The sequence below is a fragment of the Dermacentor variabilis genome, chromosome 1, assembly GCF_050947875.1.
Source record: "Dermacentor variabilis isolate Ectoservices chromosome 1, ASM5094787v1, whole genome shotgun sequence".
NCBI classification, from domain to species: Eukaryota; Metazoa; Arthropoda; class Arachnida; order Ixodida; family Ixodidae; genus Dermacentor; species Dermacentor variabilis.
The window spans coordinates 21,547,835-21,568,061 of NC_134568.1; the positions used below are offsets into that span (position 1 = coordinate 21,547,835).

A 20,227-nucleotide genomic window follows, 5' to 3' on the forward strand; every position below is an offset into this window, starting at 1 on the left:
TGCTTGTCGAATTAGTTGAAGTGACATGTTTTTGCATTCAAACTAAACGAGTTTTCTTCCCATGACAATGCATGGTTTCCTGCCGCGAAAAGTCTAACTAACCGAGGTTGAAATGATGGGAGTCGACTGCAGATGCTGAAGTCATCATTTCACATAGAAGAAGCATGTGGTAGAATTATGCATAATAAAAAACGTCTCTCCATACTCCATTCAGCTGAGGCTTTGTTGCTGCCTTTTATAGGTTTCTGTGGCCACTGCACTTCATTCACCTTTCCTGAAGCTCAGAAATTTGTGGGAGGGAAAATTGGAATGCCATCTTTTCCTCCGTTTTTTTTTTCAACCACAGGTTCTTTGTTGCTGTTTTTGCAGGAGGAACGCAGCAAAACAAAAGGCCCTGGTTGGTTTGGCTTGCCTGCTCCTGAAATGACTGATGAACTGAAGCATGACTTGGAGGTTCTTCGCATGAGACATGTGCTTGACCCCAAGCGCTTCTACAAGAAAAATGACCTGAAGGACTTGCCCAAGTATTTCCAGGTATGCAAAGACTTTGGCGCTTTATCTTGCTTATGGCTGTGTAACATTCTGGGTTACACCATTACAGCTAGCTGAGGAAGTGTGCTCCTAATTCAGTGAACAAATCGTCTCTTAGTTTTATTTAGCCTTTCAGACGCTTAAGGGGAGACAAGGCACGTTAAATTACTTATTTATTTTATGCAACAATTTTAATGAAATTTGCACAGTTAATCTATTTTTACTAGCTGATTTCATACATGTAATTCTTTTTCCCTATGATAATTATATTTTATTATATCCCAAACAGGATGTTCTTTGGTTAGGGCCTAATAAGGTAATTAACAGCGACTTCCGCAGTATCATAAAATGCATTGAATCTATTCTGAATGTTCATAGCGTGTCATAAGCTATAAATTGTCATTTTAAGCGATTTTGAAGCGGAGTTATATGTTGCAAACTTATTCAGAAAATATGTCCACCTTGATAATAGAAAAATATCAAATTGGGCATTTGTTATGACTAAGTTTGACAACGTACAACTTTGCTACAAAATGGCCTAAAACAGCAATTTATAGCTTATGACACATTATGAACATTCGGAATCAATTCCGTGTGCTGTACATTGGTGTGCAAGTTGCTGTTAATGAGCTAATTAGGCCCTAAACAATGAAAATTCTGTATTGAATATTATAAAAATATTTATAATAGAAAAAATTATTTAATTTTTGAGATCAGCTGGTGAAAGCACATTCACTGTGCAAATTTTATGCAAACTGTTTAAAAAATAAAAAAGTTTCTTGAAGTGCCTCGTCTCCTATTAAAGGGGCCCTGAACCACCCCTCTGGCTCGGTGAAATAACATAGTCCACGGGTAGCATACGCTGCTGTAAACATCTCAGTCAAGTTTTGATGTCGTACGCGGTGCATGGAGCTCGCAAGCGGATTGCGAAGTTGCCTTTCTCTCAAACGCTCTCTTTTCAACTGAAGGCCCTGTCCTCACTTTTTCTAGACTCACTATTTCGTCATTTTCTTAGACGGCTGCTATTGGCCAATAGCTGACATCAAGCTGCAGTCGGCTACATGGCGTAGATACCGCGGCAGCTGTGGGGTGCCGCCACGACTCCACTGGCTAAGCGCACTGTGGCTCGCTGAGTACAACGACGTTTGGCTTATGTTTAGTGCGTCATCGGCACCAAAGGCGGAAGTTGTGGCGTTTGCGTTAACATCCAAAAGGAAATTTGAGCTGCGGGCCACGGTGACATTTAGAAGGCAGAGTGTTGTGGGCATGCCTTCCTGTGGCGTAGCCTTCGCAGTGCAAGGCATTGAAGGAACGGGAGCACAGCGGAGGCTGTCTTTGATTGCCGATAACTCATCTCCTGCTGAACGTATTGAAGTTCTTTTTGCAGCAAAGCATTTCTGGAATAGCCTATTTTCACTTCAAATGCCTTTCTCCACTTCTTTAAAAAGTGGTTCAGGACCCTTAAAGGTCAGATTTTCTTTTTGCTTCCCTTAAAGGGACCGACAACCGTTCTAAAACTGGTGTAGCGCAACATAGAAAGAAAGAATCAAGCCAAGCCGGCCAGATAAAGGAACAGAGCATGTTTCTTCTTTTCTATGTTGTGCTGTACCAGCTTTAGAATGCGATACCAACTTGCCCAATCCTTAACCCTCCTGACAATTGATTTTTACAGACCTAGTTTTTTTATGGTGCAACATGAAGCTCATCCTCGGTAGTGCTTACATCTGAAGCGGTTACTTTCAAAAGCGCATGGATATTTAGTAAGCAGAATTTGTTTATCTAAGCTGGTTCTAAAGAAGTAAGAGTCCGTCCTCCAGCGATTCTGAGAAGTGAGAGAGATGTCAGTAGCCCGCCTCGCAAATTGTGAAAGCCGCCCGTCGTTCTGCTTCCACAGGAGTGAGTGCGACTTTGGTTAACCACATACATCTTGACCTTTTGAGCCACTTTTGAAAACAAAAAGCTGGTGCAATAAATTCGTGTTGATGTACAGACATTTCTCATATTTTTACCGCATTTTTCCCCAAGTACATGCCTACATCATGGCTGGCTGGCCCGTGTCGTCATTGTTTTGTCGATAAACGAACTACCTAAGCCCACTCGTAGAAAATGAAGGCGAAGGCAGCGCCATTTTTCTGCTCACTGCAAATGAAGGCTTATCTGCACATTGTAAGGCAGGAAAAAGTTATAATAATAAAAATGACACTGCATTTCAACACTAATAAAAAGACCAGGAACTGCATACACTAGTCGAAGGTCACGTGGTGGACCTTTTATGCAGCTTCATGTTTTTGCCGTGTCGGGCGCCAAAGGTAATTTGTTGCTACTTTTAGTGATGAATTAAAAATATAAATCCATGTATGTTTAATGAGAAGCCACTACGGTAGGGAATCATTCCATCACTGGGGTTATCTTGATTCATGCTCTCAGCGGTTGTCTGTCCCTTTAAAGGGCCTCTCACTAGGTCTGGCTATTTAGAGCTGACAACTGTAGTGTGTACAGTGCTCACTAGGGATTGCGTCTTTGTGATGACAGGTTCTTCGAGTGCGAGTGGTTAAACTGAGGCAGAGCCTCAGCCCAGGAAAGATGAAGCCATTTTGTTTTCCCCAAAACAAACTTAATATTTGTTGCCAGAAAAAAAAAAGATGAGAATATGAAAGAGCGCACAGGAAGCACAGAAAAATAAAAATACAGCTAGCCACATTAATGCATGCAAAAGGTTCAAATCACTTTCGTTCTGGAACAAGGAAAAAAAAAAACTCAGTCATCCAAAGTCTTAGTTACTCATGTGGCAGTGTATTGACAGCATGCAATGGATTTGCGTTGATGGCAGTAGCGGTGTGGCGGGCAGTAGCAGACAAGGGATGCACGGTAAAGCCAGAGTCCTTCCATGTTTTATGGTCACGAAACTCCGCCGTCACGCTATGGGAGAGGTTCATATGCTGCCCAAAAGTGCCGCGACGCGGCGCCACTGTGCCACAGAGGGCATCGTTCGCGTACCGAAACGCGTGCGCAGTGCGAGGCGAGCCGAGTGATCGGGTGCGTTTTGTGCATGTGCTGCGCTATTTTTGGAGTGCTGGGCTGTTTAGTTGATGTGGCGGGGTGGGACAACATGCCGAACACGTGTTGCAAGTAACAGCTGAAGAAGTAGAATGGTGGTATCTCTAACAAACCATTAAAAAAAATTGCTGTATTTGTGATGTGGCTACTTGTGTTCATTTGAGAGTTGTTTTGCCATGTGTTATGAAATGCTTATGCTTTACACTTTCTTGTTTAGAGAAACAATCGATTATGCATTCTGTATTTAATGCCATTCGTTTGGTGGCGCTTGTTTCCTGCCCCCCAATGCATATCTCTCACGTTTGATGTGATTTCTTTATGCTTATTTATCAGTGTCATGCTTTTAACAAATTTGCATTGTGAATGGTGGACCATTCGTGACCGGACGCCTCTGTGATGTCTGTATTTCGCTCCACTTATTTTACATGATAAATAAATGATCGTGTTTGCATGTTGTTTTTGCACCAACACGTTTTATTTCTCTTCTTAATCGAATTATAAAGTTTTTTTTCATTTTTCGACCATGATAAGAATATCAGGACCGGTGATTGCAGCATTTTAACATATTGTAAATGGTTGCGCATTAAGAACCAAAATACCTAGTCTCATAGTTTCTGCGTCGGAACCACGAGCAGCATGAATAAGTGCTGGACTTACTGACTCTTCTAAACGACTGCTTGCTAAGGCAATTGCCTAATTACAATCCAGCTAGTTTCAACTGTGCAAGGTCCTAACACAGCTAGTTTCAAGGTCCTAACACTTCATGTTCGCCTTTATCCGTTGCTAAAAGCCGCACCGAAGACATTTAGTAGCGAAGTTTGCCTTGCATTAATCCTATTTAAATCTCATTCAGAAATGGCATCGCTTTGCAGAGAAATCTTAAGCGCATGGGGGCAGCTCAATTTCCTTTTCTTTGTCATTAAGTATTCTATGGTAGCAGCCCTTTGCAATAAAATTTCATTCTTTTGATCTCGTTATAAGCTACTGCCCACAGTCAGAATCCTTCTCTGCCACAGTTTAACAGAAAGTGAACAGCTGTGCTCGGCGAACAATCTGGCGCTATGCGCAACGGAGAGTTGGCGCTTACTTACGGGTAAGCGGGGGTGCAGCAGCCCATATGTTTGTATCTGGTGATAAGTGGGACCACTGGCGCTTTGTTGCGAATGCGCGGTGTTTAATTTTAGGCAAATATTAAGAAACGGAGCCCACTGAAGCGTTGAGGCGAACAGCGATGATGAAGAAATCTGCACCGAGACCGCCCGACAGTGTACAGCGGACGCATTTCGACGGGGGCGAAATGCAAAACACTCGTTTATTCAAATTTAGGTGCATTTTAAAGGATCCCAGGTGCTGAAAATTAATCCTGAGTCCCCCACGACGGCGTGCTTCATAATCGTATCGCGGTTCTGGCTCTTAAAATCCCAGATTTTTCTTTTTTTGGTCTGAGACCGCCGCAAGCTCCATGTTATGAGCGGCTTTTTTTCGTCCCGGGCGCTCATATCATGGCAGAAGATGCGCTCAGGTAGTAATTTAAGCATAATTAGTGTTAAAAATAGTTACGTGAAACTAAAGCGACGGTTGAGGAAGTTGAGAAAGCTAGAATACCGAGGCTGCCCCACACACAACCACAGCGGTAGCGGCGTTCGCATGCCCTCTCATAGACGGTTGCGCCTCTAGCGGCGGGCGCTGGCTCTATATGAAACTGAGGCGGCAGTTTCGTGACCAGAAAAAAAAATGGAAAGACTCTGGTAAAGCCAACCCCGTAAATCATCAAAGTCCAAGGCTGTCAGAGTCCAGTGCCGTCCGATTGCAACCGCTACAGCTGAGTGGCGTCTGTACTGGTCTCTTGGCTCGCGGTTCCACCCTGGCGCCTCTCACCAGTGTTGCCCACAGGCAGCCTCTGCTCTCTGCACTGCGGCTAAGGCTCAGTACTAGGTGCAGGAATGCCAGCAGCAGGTGCTCCAGTAATAGCAGATCCCTACGCTTCGCGGATATCTCTAGGGGCAGCCGGGGTCGTTCTGGTTCTATCGAGGCTCTTGGGTTTGGGTTTGAACCCCAGTGATACCGACCTCGACACCAGCGATTGTCAAGCCCTGCATCTGAGTGTTCTCTTCTCTCAGTGTTCAAGTGTCTCTCCTTCTCTCTGTTGGTTTTTCGTACCCTTGGTTTCGTGCCAACGTCTGACTGGGTGACGTTTGTTACATCGTGTTAGAGGTGTTACAAGGTGTTACAACAGCCGGTAAACTTTTCCCGCGTTTAAACCGTCTGTGTAGATTGCCGACAGCTTTGGGGCAGCGCACAAATGCCGAAGATCGCATCACCGCTTACGTTCTACGAGGAGGCATGCAGGAACATAACACTACAGTTGTTTGCCCGGAAACGTACTCACTGGAACGCTGAATGCAACCTAGCAAAAAACATACTCGCCAAAGAACATTTCCAACACAAGGAGATGCTAACACTTCGCCTTCGTTCGCGTGGAAAACAGTGCTTGCACCAGCATTTTTTGCTTCTTGGAGAGGCCGGCTCTTCGCACTCGGCTCGTACATGTAGGGAGTAAAGTATAAACCCCTTACAAGTGATCTTGCATGCGACAGCGACAGCGCGACATGCGAGGCGATGTCTGTCGCGTTCACTCGTCGCCGGCAAGCCGAACTCCACGCGAACGACGGCTTTGAGCGACGACTTCCGAGTATGAGGGCAGCAATATACGCGCCGAAACTAGCGTGACGCATGCTTTATCAATTTAAGTTGATGTATTTCACTGAAGAAGGAGCATAAAATATTTCTGAAGGTCTTGCACTAGGTTCTTATGTTTGCACATGTAAAATTCAATAGTTTGCTCGTTCCGTGCGACAAACAGTAGTATTTGAGTTATGTACATCCAGTTTCGGCTTTGCACTATTGGCTAGTCGCTCATAGCATTTCCGGGCGACGAGCGACGAGTTCTAGATTTCTAGAAATGAGCGATCGAGCGACAACACCGAACGATCTGTTCAAGCGACGGCCCGTTTTGTCGCTTAAAGCCGTCGCCCGTCGCCGTCGCCCATCACCGTCGCGCGCAAAATCGCTCTCGTGGAGTTTGGACTTAACGCCGAACTCCTCAGAGAAACGCAAGCTCTCAAAATTTTCCATGACCGTCCCAGCAAAACACCCCCAAACTACCTTGAACCGTGCTTCGTGTGTAGCGGCAGCAGTCGGTCCGGATGAACACCATTGTTGACGTCACGAGGCGCCCAACCAATCACAGGCGAAAACGAGGCGCGCGAGCTGGGCGTGTCTGCTGCTGCACTTTTCGTCGAAATAAAGTATGTTTGTGCTTTCTTTCGCTCAATTTCGATGCGATATTCGAATTCAGAGAGTTGAAAACCACGACGTACTGCTCTTCACTCATTTTTTCTGGAAAAGCTTTCAGTTTCCCTTTAACAAGCATGGTGTCACGCACGCACAAGCAAACATGAACACGTTTCACGCAATGACCACGGAAACTTTATCAAAACGCTGGAGTGGGGAAGTGCGGTAGCAGGAGCGAGCGAATTGACCTTTGTGCAGCCTTTCACTTCAACGCGCACTAAGTGGCGAGAACACAGCGCGCTGTGCCTAGATGTGTAGACTCTGTCTCCATCGCAGATAGATTTCAAAATAGGGACCGCGTGGCCAAGCCGTACGTAGCAGCCACTGGAGCAGAAAGCTTCTCCTGTTTGTGCCAGTCCTGCACGCAAGTTTCGGGAACTCCGAACGGCCGTGGTGCAGCCCGATTTCCGTCCACCTCCACACATGTTATCTCTTTCCTTTTAATTGTGGCATTGGGATGAACTCGGCATCTTATTGCAGTTGGCACTTCCATGCTGATAGAGGTACAGTAAACTAGAATATATTCTAGTTCACTATAATAGAGCAAATGCGGAGAACGGGAAGACGGACGGTGTACTACAAGAGCACGTAGAGGAAGCTACGGCAGCTAGGCTCAAAGTATAGAGTTTCCTACAATATACTAGAGGGAACTCTAGTGCTGCAGTCGTTGATGCACGATGTGAATGATGGAAAATACATGGATTTGTCTGATCTTCGTGCTTGTAGATTCAGATGTTCTTGTGACTTTGTATATAACACTTCATATGCCTTCATTGTCATAAATGTCAGCGCTATCTATACCTTTCGAAGTGCAGAAGATGCTGTGAACACGCACTCTTGCTACTAATTGCAATGATTGAGCTTGTCGAGGTGGCCAAATCGAAACACGCCAAGCATTTCTTGGCACTGGCATTCCCACGATAAGTTCATAAGGGCGCCTCACATCGCCTATCGATGCATGCATCCATGGCTTAATGGTTTCAGTATCAGGCTTCTGTGCTAGAGGTCCTGTGTTGGAATCCAGCCATTGGACAACTTTAATAATGTTTATTTATTTACTTATTTATTTATTTATTTATTTATTTATTTATTACGCAGTACATTGGTTGTATATGACTAGCACACAAAGCCATTTGAAGCCAGAGTGACGAAGTTTATTCAAATTCATCTATTTCCCATAATTCTCATGCGGGTACAACCGTTCCCATTGCAGCTCCTGTAGACCCTAGTGCCAGAGTTCCCTCAAGTAATTATTGTATGAAACTCTATGGCTCAGAGTATGTAGGAGGCGGCCATATTGAAATGCCGATGGTGATATGGTAACGCAGATTTAGGGCTGCATTCGATTCTAACGTGCATGCAAATTTTGGATCCATTTTATCGGAAAAGAAGTGCGTGTTAGATTTGAGTAAATACAGTAATTCAAATTGATGGATAACTTGAATTTGTCGGTTCATCCCGACAGGATCACATCCATTTGAATAGGAAAAAAAACTCCTCTAAATCTGAACTCTTAAAACTGTGCAATGGTTATTTTTAACTAAATTTTTCACTCTCAGACACCGACTTCCAGACAAACCTGAGCCAGGAACCAAAGTTCTATGCTTTGCTAGTCATCGCAATGATGCATACCATGAAAATTGAACCTTTTAGCTTTACATGATGCATTAGGCCCACAGTGCATGTACCACCTCTCCATGCAACTGAAGGTAAAGTGCTGTGCGAGCAACATCTTAGAATACTGTCACTGTGTGCCCCACTTCAGCGGATAAGCAAATAATGATACAGTATGAAGTTCTGCATCATCAGCGAATGACCAGTGTTAAATGCTGTGGCATTATCTGATAGGCACATAGTCCACAGAGCACACTAGTACGATTCCCTTCTGTGTGCATTCCCAGCTCAAATTAACTACTCGCTCACTGATTCATAAGTTCGAAAACAAAGCTTCCAAAAATGCATGGTAAGGCACTAGGCCTCGGTGCTACGGTTCGGTCACCGATTTATCATTTAGCTTTGAGGAAAGTTTGGATACCTTTCAACGTGCCTCTCAAGAATTCAGACTCCATTCCGCTCCGCCTACACGGCAAAGTGCCAGTTTGGCCATTGAGGGGACCAAGTCCAGAAGAAAAGCGATACATTGATATGTTGCTGGCGCCTCCTCAAAAGTAAAAGTAACTGTCTGCCTAGTTGCCTAGTCGATCCACTTCTAGCTGACTTTGCCTGAGCCACAGCACAAGTCAATCCTAGCCACTAAGTTGTGAAGGAGTGCATTTGCAATTTGTTCGATGCATCCAGGTTTGTTCCTTTACATGTTAAATTGCGACTTGCTCTTGGGTGATTTCTTTGATGGCTATTACGTATTTTTATTGGTCGCAATCATCAAGCAGCTTCTAACTGCACCAACTGTAGCCTCAGTGTTTCCATTGAAGAGGGCAGCGGTTGAGGGAACTGCCGGACAATGACTCTTGGGAAGAAACCCAGAATTATACGGCTATTGGAGCATAGTCGGCCTCTATTTAAGTTGCAGTTGATGGAGATTTGTTGCATTAAAGACCATACTTTTTTCAGTCGGCAGCAACCGCCATGACAATGGTCAAAATACAGATTGACCAGGTCGCATGCAAGCATATGGGTATGCATGCAGCAACACGTTGAGCAGCTTTCAGGCCGTTTGTGGAATAAAGACTTATTTTCTGAAAATTTTGATATTTCATACTTTGTTTATTGGGACTTTTAGGTGGTTCCCTCCAATTTTGAATTACCAATTGGTTATTGTATTGCGCACTGTACCATGCAAATTATCGAGCGAAATTTTCTGAGAGGCTCTCATTTGTTCCCAGTTTTATTCGAATAATTTTCCAGTCCCCTTAGAGCCTAAGTTAACGGGGTTCACTGTGTGTGTTTGTGTGTGTGTGCGTGTGCGGCGGTGGAAATTGTTAAACATTTTTACCAATTTTTGTAAATAGGAAAGTTGGGCAAGTTGGTAGGCTTGTCTTGTGACCACAAAGTGACTTAAAAAGTCCTTTCATGTTGTTTGTCTTGTGTTGCACTGTGGTTGCATGGTACTTATATACCGTACTTGCTTTTTTACTGACTGAATGGGTAGATACCCATATGCTGTGATATTGCTCATACTACATGCTGTAAAGAAGGTACAAGTAATTTATAGTAGGTTTCCCTGCAATCCACTCTGCTTAAAGGTATGTGGTCAAGGGGGAGTAAATGGGCATTCTGTTCCTCATCCTTGTAGCTCTGTTTTCATCATAGATCAGAGGGAATGAGTGTCTTTAATGTCTTGAAGCAACATGAGTGCAGGGAGAGACACTGTAGAGGAGGGCTCCAGGTTAATTTCAGCCACCTGGGGTTCTTTTAAGATGCACCCAAAACATGATACACTAGAGCTTTTGCATTCTGCCACTGTCAGAATGCAGTCTCGGTGGCCATAAATTGAACCCATGACCTCACACTCGGCAACAGAACATCATAACCACTTGGCCACCGTAGTGAGTCTTGCAGCTCTGCTGTTTTAAAGAGCCTGCAACATGAAGGTGTGAAGTGCGCAGTTGCTCAGAATTAATATTCTGGAAAACAGGAGAAAGGCCAGTAAAAGTGGCCCTGTGGTAATAGCTTCTTCCTGCGTGAGCAGGAGCACTAGTAGTGCAGGACATATGTTCTTTATATGTATGTAGGCTCAACTCGTTGTGCCAAGTCTCAAGGTGTCATCACCTAGCCTTCATGCAAGTTCTTGTCCTTCGTGTGCACTTAGGTGGGGACGGTGATGGACTCACCAGCCGATTTCTACCATGCAAGAGTGCCCAAGAAGGACCGCAAGCAAACTATGGTTGAAGAATTGCTGGCTGATGCAGAGTTCAGACGGTAAGCGATCAGAGGGTACCACTTGGGTCTGCATTGTCATTTGTAATTCGTCAGCCCACGAAGGCATTTATTTTTACATTTGTCAGAAGAAACAGTGAAGGGGGCTTTGTTAAAAACAGTGCATTGGCATCGTGTTGCCGTAAAGCTTATGCTGTGACTAGGGCAGGAAAATGAAGAAAAAAAACTGGTCGCAATCGCATGTGTAGCAGTGCAAGTTTCGTTCGAATGCTTCATGTGCTTTGGCAACTGTGCGATTTCTCTGGCAGCAATGCCCAAACTTGCTTGCTGCTAGAAAATACCAGGCATTTAGTTAATTTAAAATAGGAGTAAAAAAAAAAAGCTCTTAATACATTTTCATTTAATTCAATGTTATTTAAAAGAAATAGTGTCACATTGTTCTGACAGTGAAGGTGACAGTGACAGTGAAGTGCTTAGGTTATTTTTTGAGATAGCGCACATGCAAATTTTAAATCAACAAGTGCGATTTGACTGGTCTTAGTGCTTTGACAACTGATAGTTCAAAGGTTATCAAGCTTTTCTTATTAACGGCAAAAACGATACTCTGTGGGAACTTGTGTGGCACGTGTTGACGTTGAGCATGTATAAGCATCTGTAACGGCTTTTGGAATACACTTGGAAGTCTGCGTTCGTCCTGTGTACTTGTGTTTTCTTTGTCCGTGTTATTGTGCTGCTCGTCAAGGTTTTCAGCCTATTAGAGGTGGCAAGATACCTAATCAAAATGGCAGCTGTGGTGGCTTCGATCAATGCCATTTCGTACCTGCAATCATGGCAAAAAGTCAGGAAAATCGGACGGCAAAGGGTTTTTGCGTCCGAAATTTCAGATGTTCTTATACATTGACTCTATGGGTACCCTGGCGTTTCTGCACAGGCATCGCAGTTATCGGGCATGTCCGAAAAATTAGGCGTGCAGAAAATCGGTCGTTGACTGAAGTTGTGTTTTTCATAAGGTAGGACACCGTCAACCCGGAAAAGACTATAGCTTCAAGCCTCTTCTCTGCCTTGAGTAGGGGGTTATTGTTCTATAGGAAAAGTTGCTTTTGTCTGGTTGATGTCATCATCATCATCATCAGCCTATATTATTTCCACTGCTGGACGAAGGCCTCTCCCCGCGATCTCCAATTACCCCTGCCCTGCGCCAACCGATTCCAACTAGCACCCGCAAATTTCCTAATTTCGTTGGATCATCTTGTTGTCTGCCATCCTCTACTGTGCTTCCCTTCTCTTGGTACCCATTCTGTCAACCTAATGGTCCAACGGTTATCTAATCTGCGCATTACATGATCTGCCCAGCACCATTTTTTTTTCCTAATGTCAATTAGAATGTCGTCTATACCCGTTAACTCTCTGCTCCAAACTGCTTTCTTTCTATCTCTTGAAGTTATGCTTAGCATTCTTCGTTCCATCGCTCTTTCCACGGTCCTTAACTTGTTCTCAAGGTTCTTTGTCAGTCTCCAAGTCTCTGCCCCATATGTCAGCACTGGTAAAATGGACTGATTGTATACCTTCCTTTTCAATTATAATGGTAAGCTTCCAGTCAGGAGCTCACAATGTCTGCCATATGTGATCCAACCCATTTTAATTCCGTGAATTTCTTTCTCATGGTCAGGGTTCCCTGTGATTAGTTGACCTAGGTAAACATACTCCTTCACAGACCCTAGAGGCTGACTGGCGATCCTGAACTCTTGTTCCATTGCCCAGTTATTCATCATTATCTTTGTCTTTTGCATATTAATCTTCAACCCCACTCTTACACTCTCCCTGTTAAGGTCCTCAATTATTTGTTGTAACTCATCCACAGTGTCGCTGAATAGAACAATGTCATCAGCGAACCGAAAGGTTGCTGAGATATTCGCCGTCAATCTTTACTCCTAAACCTTCTCAGTTTAATAGCTTGAATATTTCTTCCAAGCACGCAGTGAATAGCATTGGAGAGGTTGTGTCTCCTTGTCTGACCCCTTTCTTTATAGGTATATTCCTACTTGTGTAGAACTAAGGTGGCTGTGCAATCTCTGTAGATATTTTCCAAGATATTTATGGAAGCAGTCTGTACTCCTTGATTACGCAATGCCTCTATTACTGCTGGTATCTCTACTGAATCATATGCTTTTTCATAATCTATGAAAGCCATATAGAGAGGCTTATTGTACTCTGCGGATTTCTCGATAACCTGATTAATGACATGGATGTGATCCATTGTAGAGTATCGCTTCCTGAAGCCAGCCTGTTCCCTTGGTTGACTAAAGTCCAGTGTTCCCCTTATTCTATTGGAGATTATTTTGGTAAATATTTTATATAGACTGGGAGTAAGCTAATGGGCATATAATTTTTCAGTTCTTTAACGTGTCCTTTTTTGTGGATTAGTATAATGTTTGCATTCTTCCAATTTCTCGGACCCTTGCAGTCGATAGACACTTCGTATAGAGAGCCACCAGTTTTCGAAGCATTATGTCTCCTCCATCTTTGATTAAATCGACTGTTGTTCTATCTTCCCCTGCCGCTTTTTCCCATTTCATGTCTTGCAAGGCCCTTCTGACCTCATCTCTAGTTATAGAAGGACTTTCTCTATCCTGTTCATTATTGTTTCTAATGGAGAGTTCTCCTGAGTCCTCGGGTACTGTACAGGTCAGTATAAAGTTCTTCTGCTGCTTTTATTATACCTTCGAGATTGCTGATGATATTACCCTGCTTATCTTTCAGTGCATACATCATGTTTTGTCCTATGCCAAGTTTCCTTCTCACTGATTTCAGACTGCATCCATTTTTTATGGCTTCTTCAGTCTTTCTCACGTTATAATTTCGAATAACACTTATTTTCGCCTTGTTGATCAGTTTTGATAGTTCCACGAATTCTGTCTTATCTCTTGAGTTGGACACTTTCATTCTTTGTTGTTTCTTTATTGGGTCCTTTGTTATTTGGGAGAGCATGCCTACTGGTTGCCTTGGTGCCTTGCCTCCCACATCAATTATTGCAGCCTCATAAGCCAGCCTCATTGTGGTTTTATTCATTACCTATATGTCATCATCATCATCCCTCTGTTCTAAGGCTGCATATTTGTTTGCAAGTACCAGCCTAAATTTGTCTGCTTTTACCCTTACTGCCTCTAAGTTGACCTGTTTCTTCTTGACCAATTTTTCTCTTTCTCCGTTCAAATTGAGATGAATCCTGGCCCTCACTAACCTGTGATCATTGCACTTTACCCTACCTAACACTTCTACATCCTGCACTATGCTGGAATTGGCAGAAAGTATGAAATCTATTTCAATTCTTGTTTCACCATTAGGGCTTTTCCTGGTCCACTTTCTGTTGCTACGTTTCCTGAAAAAGGTGTTCATTATTCTCAGCTTATTCCTTTCTGCGAATTCTACCTCCTCTGGCGTTTCTAGAATCGACTGCGTAGTTGCCAATTGCGTGTTCACCCGCCTGCTTTTTCCCCCACTTTTGCATTGAAGTCACCTATTACTACTGTATGCTGAGTAATGCACTTTTCTCATTAATAATTCAACATCTTCATGAAACTGATCTACTTCCTCATCACCGTGACTGGATGTAGGAGCATAGGCTTGTACTGCCTTTAATATATACCTCTTGTTAAGTTTTATTATGACTACTGCTACCCTCTCATTAATGCTGTAGAATTCATCAATGTTGCCCGCTATGTCCTTATGTATTAGGAATCGTAACCCGCATAATTTTATATCTTGTGGTCCTCTATAGCAGAGGATATGGCAATTAGTCAGCACTGTATAAGCCTCACCAGTCCATCCAACCTCACTGAGGCCAATGATATCCCAAACAATGTCTGATAGTTCCTCAAAGAGTCCTGCTAAGTTAGCCTCACTCGACAGAGTTCGGCTGTTAAAGGTTGACAGGGTCAGTTTCCATTGGCGGTTGATGTGCTGCACTAATTTTAAGGCAGTGTTTGCATTAGTGTCAAGGAAAGGATAATGAACTGTGAAACAAGAAAATAGTACTTTATGGTCAGGATAGTACTATGTGATAATGCTTTTACCATATCTCTGCATTGTAAATTTTTTACCATGAATCTGCATTGCCTTTGCATTTGCATTTTAGTAGTTTCATTAGTAGTACTGCGCTGGTTTTGCTGGCTTGCGAAACTCACACAAGCTCGGTTTCTTGCCAGACTTTCACATTTTCTGCAAATAACCATAGTGTCAGCTGTCGGGCGCCGTTTTAATTGTCGACGGTAGTAAAGGGCAGTGATGGAATATGCAACTTCACACGTCCCCGCTCGGGACCAGGCGATTGAAATTGTGCTAGGTGTGCAGATTATTCAGATGCAATTTTCTCTTAAACTGAGTCATTTCTTGTTACGAAATAAGCGCTGCGAGGTTTCTGGGATGGTACTTTAACCAGTTCATGTTGACTTAATATTTGTCTGTAGTGTCCCTTTAACATCTCAAAGCAACACTGGGTCTGAAGGACACTGTAGTAGGGAGCTTCAAGGTGATTTCGACCACCAGGACTTCTTTAACCCTATGAGGGTTGAATTATTTTGAAAAAAACTTTCCCAGGTGGTCAAATTACTTTATTGCGGATCTTGAATGTACAATATCTATAAAGTTGGGAATAAACAGTAAAAAGAAATTAGGAACAGTATTTTGGTGTCGGCATCACTCAGAACTGCAAAATGTTCAATATTATTTCAGAGTGTGGTTCTCCTTGAAACACGGTTCTGCGCACAGTGCCTTATCGCAGTCTGCACACCTAAAATGCGTGTCTGTTCTCCTCTTGGAGTGACGAGTTGTGTTGGCACACACATGACATCTTCTCTGCGTGAGGCTGCCTTGGGCAGAGGTCTGAGGCACCCTCTCGTGTAAGCGCGTTGCCGCAGAGAGCGAGAATACCTCGTGAGCGGTGGTGATAAACAAGCTAAGAGCAGCGCCAGTCAAGATAGAAATGAACTTCTGCCACCCCTGCAAGAGAATGCAGACAAAGAGAAAAATGACGTTTCGCGCGCCTCCGTAGCGATCACGCAGCGAAACTGAAACCGCAAAAGGGGTGTTGCCGTAATCTGCGCGACGCGCTGAAGCTAGAAATCTGTTTACCTCCCCAAGAAGGTGGCGCAAATTTCAAACGCTTCTTATAAGCCCTAAGAGTTGGCAGCACCTCCCAGTGAGCACGCATCATCATTATGGCGCGAAATTTCAAACGGTGGGTCGAAACCGTACCCGTATGGCAAAGACCTTGCGGGACAGAAAACCGCCGCCGTACACTTACGGCAAAAACCTTCAAAGGGTTAACATGCACCTAATAGCTATGCCAGGTTCATGTTGCATCAAAGGGAAAAACAACAGAGCATGGGATGACTAAAAGCGTGTGCACAGAGAGTACAGTTCAAGGGGAACAGGAGAAAAGCTATCATGTCATCATTTCTGGTATTCCTTCTTTTCCTCATAGCGAATTTCATAGGGTGTTAAGATCAGTTCTGACTGTACAAAGGTTGACGAAACTTCTGTTACATTTTTGTGGACTCCTTCCTTTTATCACTAAGCATGTTGTGATGCTGCTTATTGGTTTTCCTGTAAACTGAGCATCGTCCAAACGATTTTCGAAAATAAGAGGTGCATTTTGGAGTGTATTCAGCATTTTCTTTGTTGGGCAGGAGCTGCTATACAAGACAAAGTCCTACATCTGCTTCAGCTGTGTTGTTTGCATTAATTTGGTCCCATCATTATTGCTGTAATTTTTAGGCATGATCTATGGCATGGCTTGGTTTATTTGATTATATACGGATATCTTCATCCATGAGCAACCTCATCAATTTACAGTCAATGTCCAAGCTGGTCCAACATTCACAACTTCTTTTTCAGGTTGGCCAAAAGTGGCACCAACCACTTACGTTCAACAGGGGAGACCCTGCATCTAAGAACTTTTTTTTTATATTTGAGTAGATTTTAGTTAAACGTGCAGAAGTTATGTATTTCCATAGGCAAAGTTAAGACATAATTCCATTTTCTTGTATACTAAATATATTTCTACTACTAAAAAAAATTTATAACTTGCTTGGAGGTGGGTTATGTCCTAAACTATATATGGCGTGATATCTATTGTCATATAAGAATGATCTCGAGTAATCAAACATGCAGTGTTACAAGAATGATTGCTGTAGGCTGATTTGAACCAAAGTTACAGCATGTCAAACTTTTTAAAGTATGGACCCATAGTAACACCCAGGACAGATTATTACTTTTAAAAGATTTCTGTCATAATATTTGTTGATACCATATGACCACTGCAATCTCGATTTGTCTACATTTCTGATAAATAAATCATTATTGTTATAGGATATCTAGAACCAGAGATATCATCACTCCAAAGCGGTGACACCACCAGGAATTCTGTTATGAAAAAACAAGGAAAAACATTCCTCAACCTGTTTATGATGATAATAGCACAGGCTAAATCAATCAATCTGCACCAATCTGGAGCAGTGGGACGCATAAAGATATTTGGGCCAGTTTTCGTCTTCGAAAAGCAGGGTCTCCTTTTAACTTACATTCATGTAAAAGCTACACATTTGAAAATGAGTTGTCATCCTCTGATAGGATTGGTTTACAGAAAGTTGAATTTGGGTATTTCTTTGTGGCTACTTCTACATTCACTTCAATTGCTGTAGATTCTTTCTAGGCTTTACAGAAGTGCGCAGGCACCTGCCAGGATTCTGGAACTCTATTGAATAAACTGAAAAAGAGTGTTAACAATGGTTGGATCAGTGCTAGTCTTCAGTGTGCAGAAGTTTTTTAGTCTAATAAGCATAGATGCTGTACCAAAAACATCATGTACCTCAAAACATGGGACATGGATCATTTGAACTACAATCAATTTTTTCTTCACCTGTACAGATTCAACAAGAAGAAATACAGTGAGGCTATGGCCCGGCAGCAGCGAGCAGTTTCGAAGAAGGCCTTGATGCACATGAAGCGGCTGAAAAAGCGGAAGAAATAAAACCTTTTCTAAGAACTTTTACCATTGTACGAAAGTTGTGCTTTAGATTGTGCCATGGGCTCTGAACACAGTCCAGTGGACAGTTTGGCATACGCTGCTGAGCCGGATGCAAGTTTTCGCCAGTTGGTGGATTGTCACCTTAAGGTAGTGTGGAAAAAAACTAACACATGCAAATCAGGGGGACACAGTGTGTTGACCCAAATTTGTGATACTCTGGGTGTACAAAGCACTGCTTGAAAAGTCCACTTGTGCCATCTGACACAAAGCAAAGGTTTTTCAAGTGCTACAATAAAATAGGGCGGTGCCGCAACACTAAGAAGTAATCGGTGATGCATGCCTGCACAGGCCTGCATACAAATTTCCGCCACGTATTTTTTTTTTTCTCGCGCGCGACGTTGTGGAGTCACTCCTATGTTCTTCCTCTATGGCGGGGTCAGAGGAAGGCTGGCTGGAGGTGCCGCTGCGTGATTTGGCGTGCTGCTGAGGGCGTTGTCGGAGTGCAGTATGTTCTAATTAACCGTCGCAAATGCTTGCGCGTTCGAATGACCAAGTGTTTTCACCCATTGGAATACACAACTTTGACGGGACTACAGCGTCAGTTCGAATAAATCGAACGTTCGAATTAAGCATGTTCAAATTAACGAGATTCAACTGTGCTATGTGAGAGTCCCCGTGCCCCATATCCGCAATTGTTGCTGTGAGACAGAAGACAGCAGGACTAGGCTAACCTCGACGAAGACCAGGTAGAGGTTGCTGTTCGCCGTCTTGGCTGCTCTTACGCCTGCGTAACATGCCTTATCTTATAAATATTTATAGATATACATTTTTGTGCAACAGTATTTTCCTCTGTTTTGCCCAGAACAGTGGAGTGAAAATAAAGAATCTGCGTATGCCTTGCTGAGTGATAAAGCTAGGTGATCTATTCACAGGAAAAATTTTTATTCTTTGTTACAAGGTCACTCGTGCTGGATGTGGACCTTCTGCTCATGCTGTGCCAAATGAGTGGTGTGGACAAATTTTACCATGATTTAATTGGCATAGATCGCAGGTGTAATTTTTTAGAGTGCTGCTTTTAGGTGGCCGTTCCTGAGTTGAGTGTCGGCACCCCTGTGTGTCACCGCACAAACGAACTTGTGCCACTGCTTGCGCATTCATCATCGTCTTCTACCACACCTGGCTCGTCGGTGTCCCTCGGTGTAACTGCGCGAACGTGCTCGTGCCACTTCTCTCGCATGATTTGTCATCTTCCACAGCTGGCTCTGATGCCCCTGATCATGCCAGCATTCCCATACTGCCCCTCGTGCTTGTGCCACTGCTTGCATGTTCATCGTCGTCTTCCACAGCTGGCTCCGATGCCGCTCTTCATGCCAGCGTCCCCATTTTGCCCCTCCCTCTGCAAAGGCGCTGACGGTACTGGCTCACTGCCAGTTGGTGCGCTGATTTCAGTCTCAAATTCTTTGCCTGAATATATCGCATTATGAAAACACGTATCAAGCTGCACATAAATTTTGCATTAGAGAGTATCGTAATCGTATGACTTTTTATATACTGTTTGCAGAACTTGCTTGTAAGGTGCCTTGAGTGCCCATGACTCCGATCTGCAGCTGTTTGTTTGGAGTCATGAGATGTCCAGCATGTGTCTTGTTGCACAACTTTCAGCTTGTGTCTTAGAAGCAGAATGGCTGGCTTCAATGAAAAGTTGGTCTCATTCAAGGCCTTGAGCCCACTGTTGCATCATTGACCCACACTATTGCATTCTTTAACTTTCAGGTTCTTCGAGTGTTTCTGAACAACCATTTCAACAAGTCTGCATGCAACCCTGGGGCGTTCGTCTCATTGTAAATTGTCTTGACTTCAGTGTACTTAAACCTTTAATCATAGCACACATAAATAAGATAATTTTTTATATTTTCCATCGAAATCTGCAAAACACATCGAAAATGAGCATAATCAACAAAAAGAAAATATTTTGTAGAAACGTTTTTAGCGATAGTGGGGAGACATCAGGCAGAAAACTGGAAGTTGGTTTCACCCCAAGCCACCGATGGCTTTGCATGGAATTAGTACAGGCAGCTCTCCTCATATGTGAACCATGTGTGTACATTTCGTTTGGTTTACATAACTTGTAAGACTCCACTGCAGCTGGAGGTCTTGCATCAGTCTGTCTCTTTTAATTGTGCTTTCAAAAGAAATGAAGTAGCTTGCCAAACTTAGTTTTTCTTATCCTGCATTCCTGCTCTAAACCAACAACTGATCTTGCTGCCTGTCATTCATTGTTGGCCGAAGACACTTAGCCAGAGACTTCATACCCAATGCCACAACTCTGCAAGAAAATATTTTTCTCCACTACGTTGCCTATGGGCAACACTGAGGTCCCTAGGGACCTTAGGCAGCACATGTCAGTAAAGGTGTCCATTT

At 43.4% G+C, this 20,227-nt stretch overlaps 1 protein-coding gene across 1 annotated transcript in view; it reads left to right on the forward strand.

Annotated features, from left to right (window-relative positions):
* Nucleotides 1-17,830, forward strand: part of LOC142575767 (deoxynucleotidyltransferase terminal-interacting protein 2) — a 37,459-nt gene extending 19,629 nt beyond the window's left edge. Inside the window, exons 5-7 of the mRNA XM_075685393.1 lie at nt 370-534; nt 10,712-10,821; nt 17,707-17,830. Of these exons, the coding sequence (XP_075541508.1) occupies nt 370-534; nt 10,712-10,821; nt 17,707-17,809 (378 nt within the window). The 3' untranslated portion in view covers nt 17,810-17,830. The remainder of the gene's footprint in view (nt 1-369; nt 535-10,711; nt 10,822-17,706) is intronic.
* Nucleotides 17,831-20,227: the final 2,397 nt, after the last annotated feature.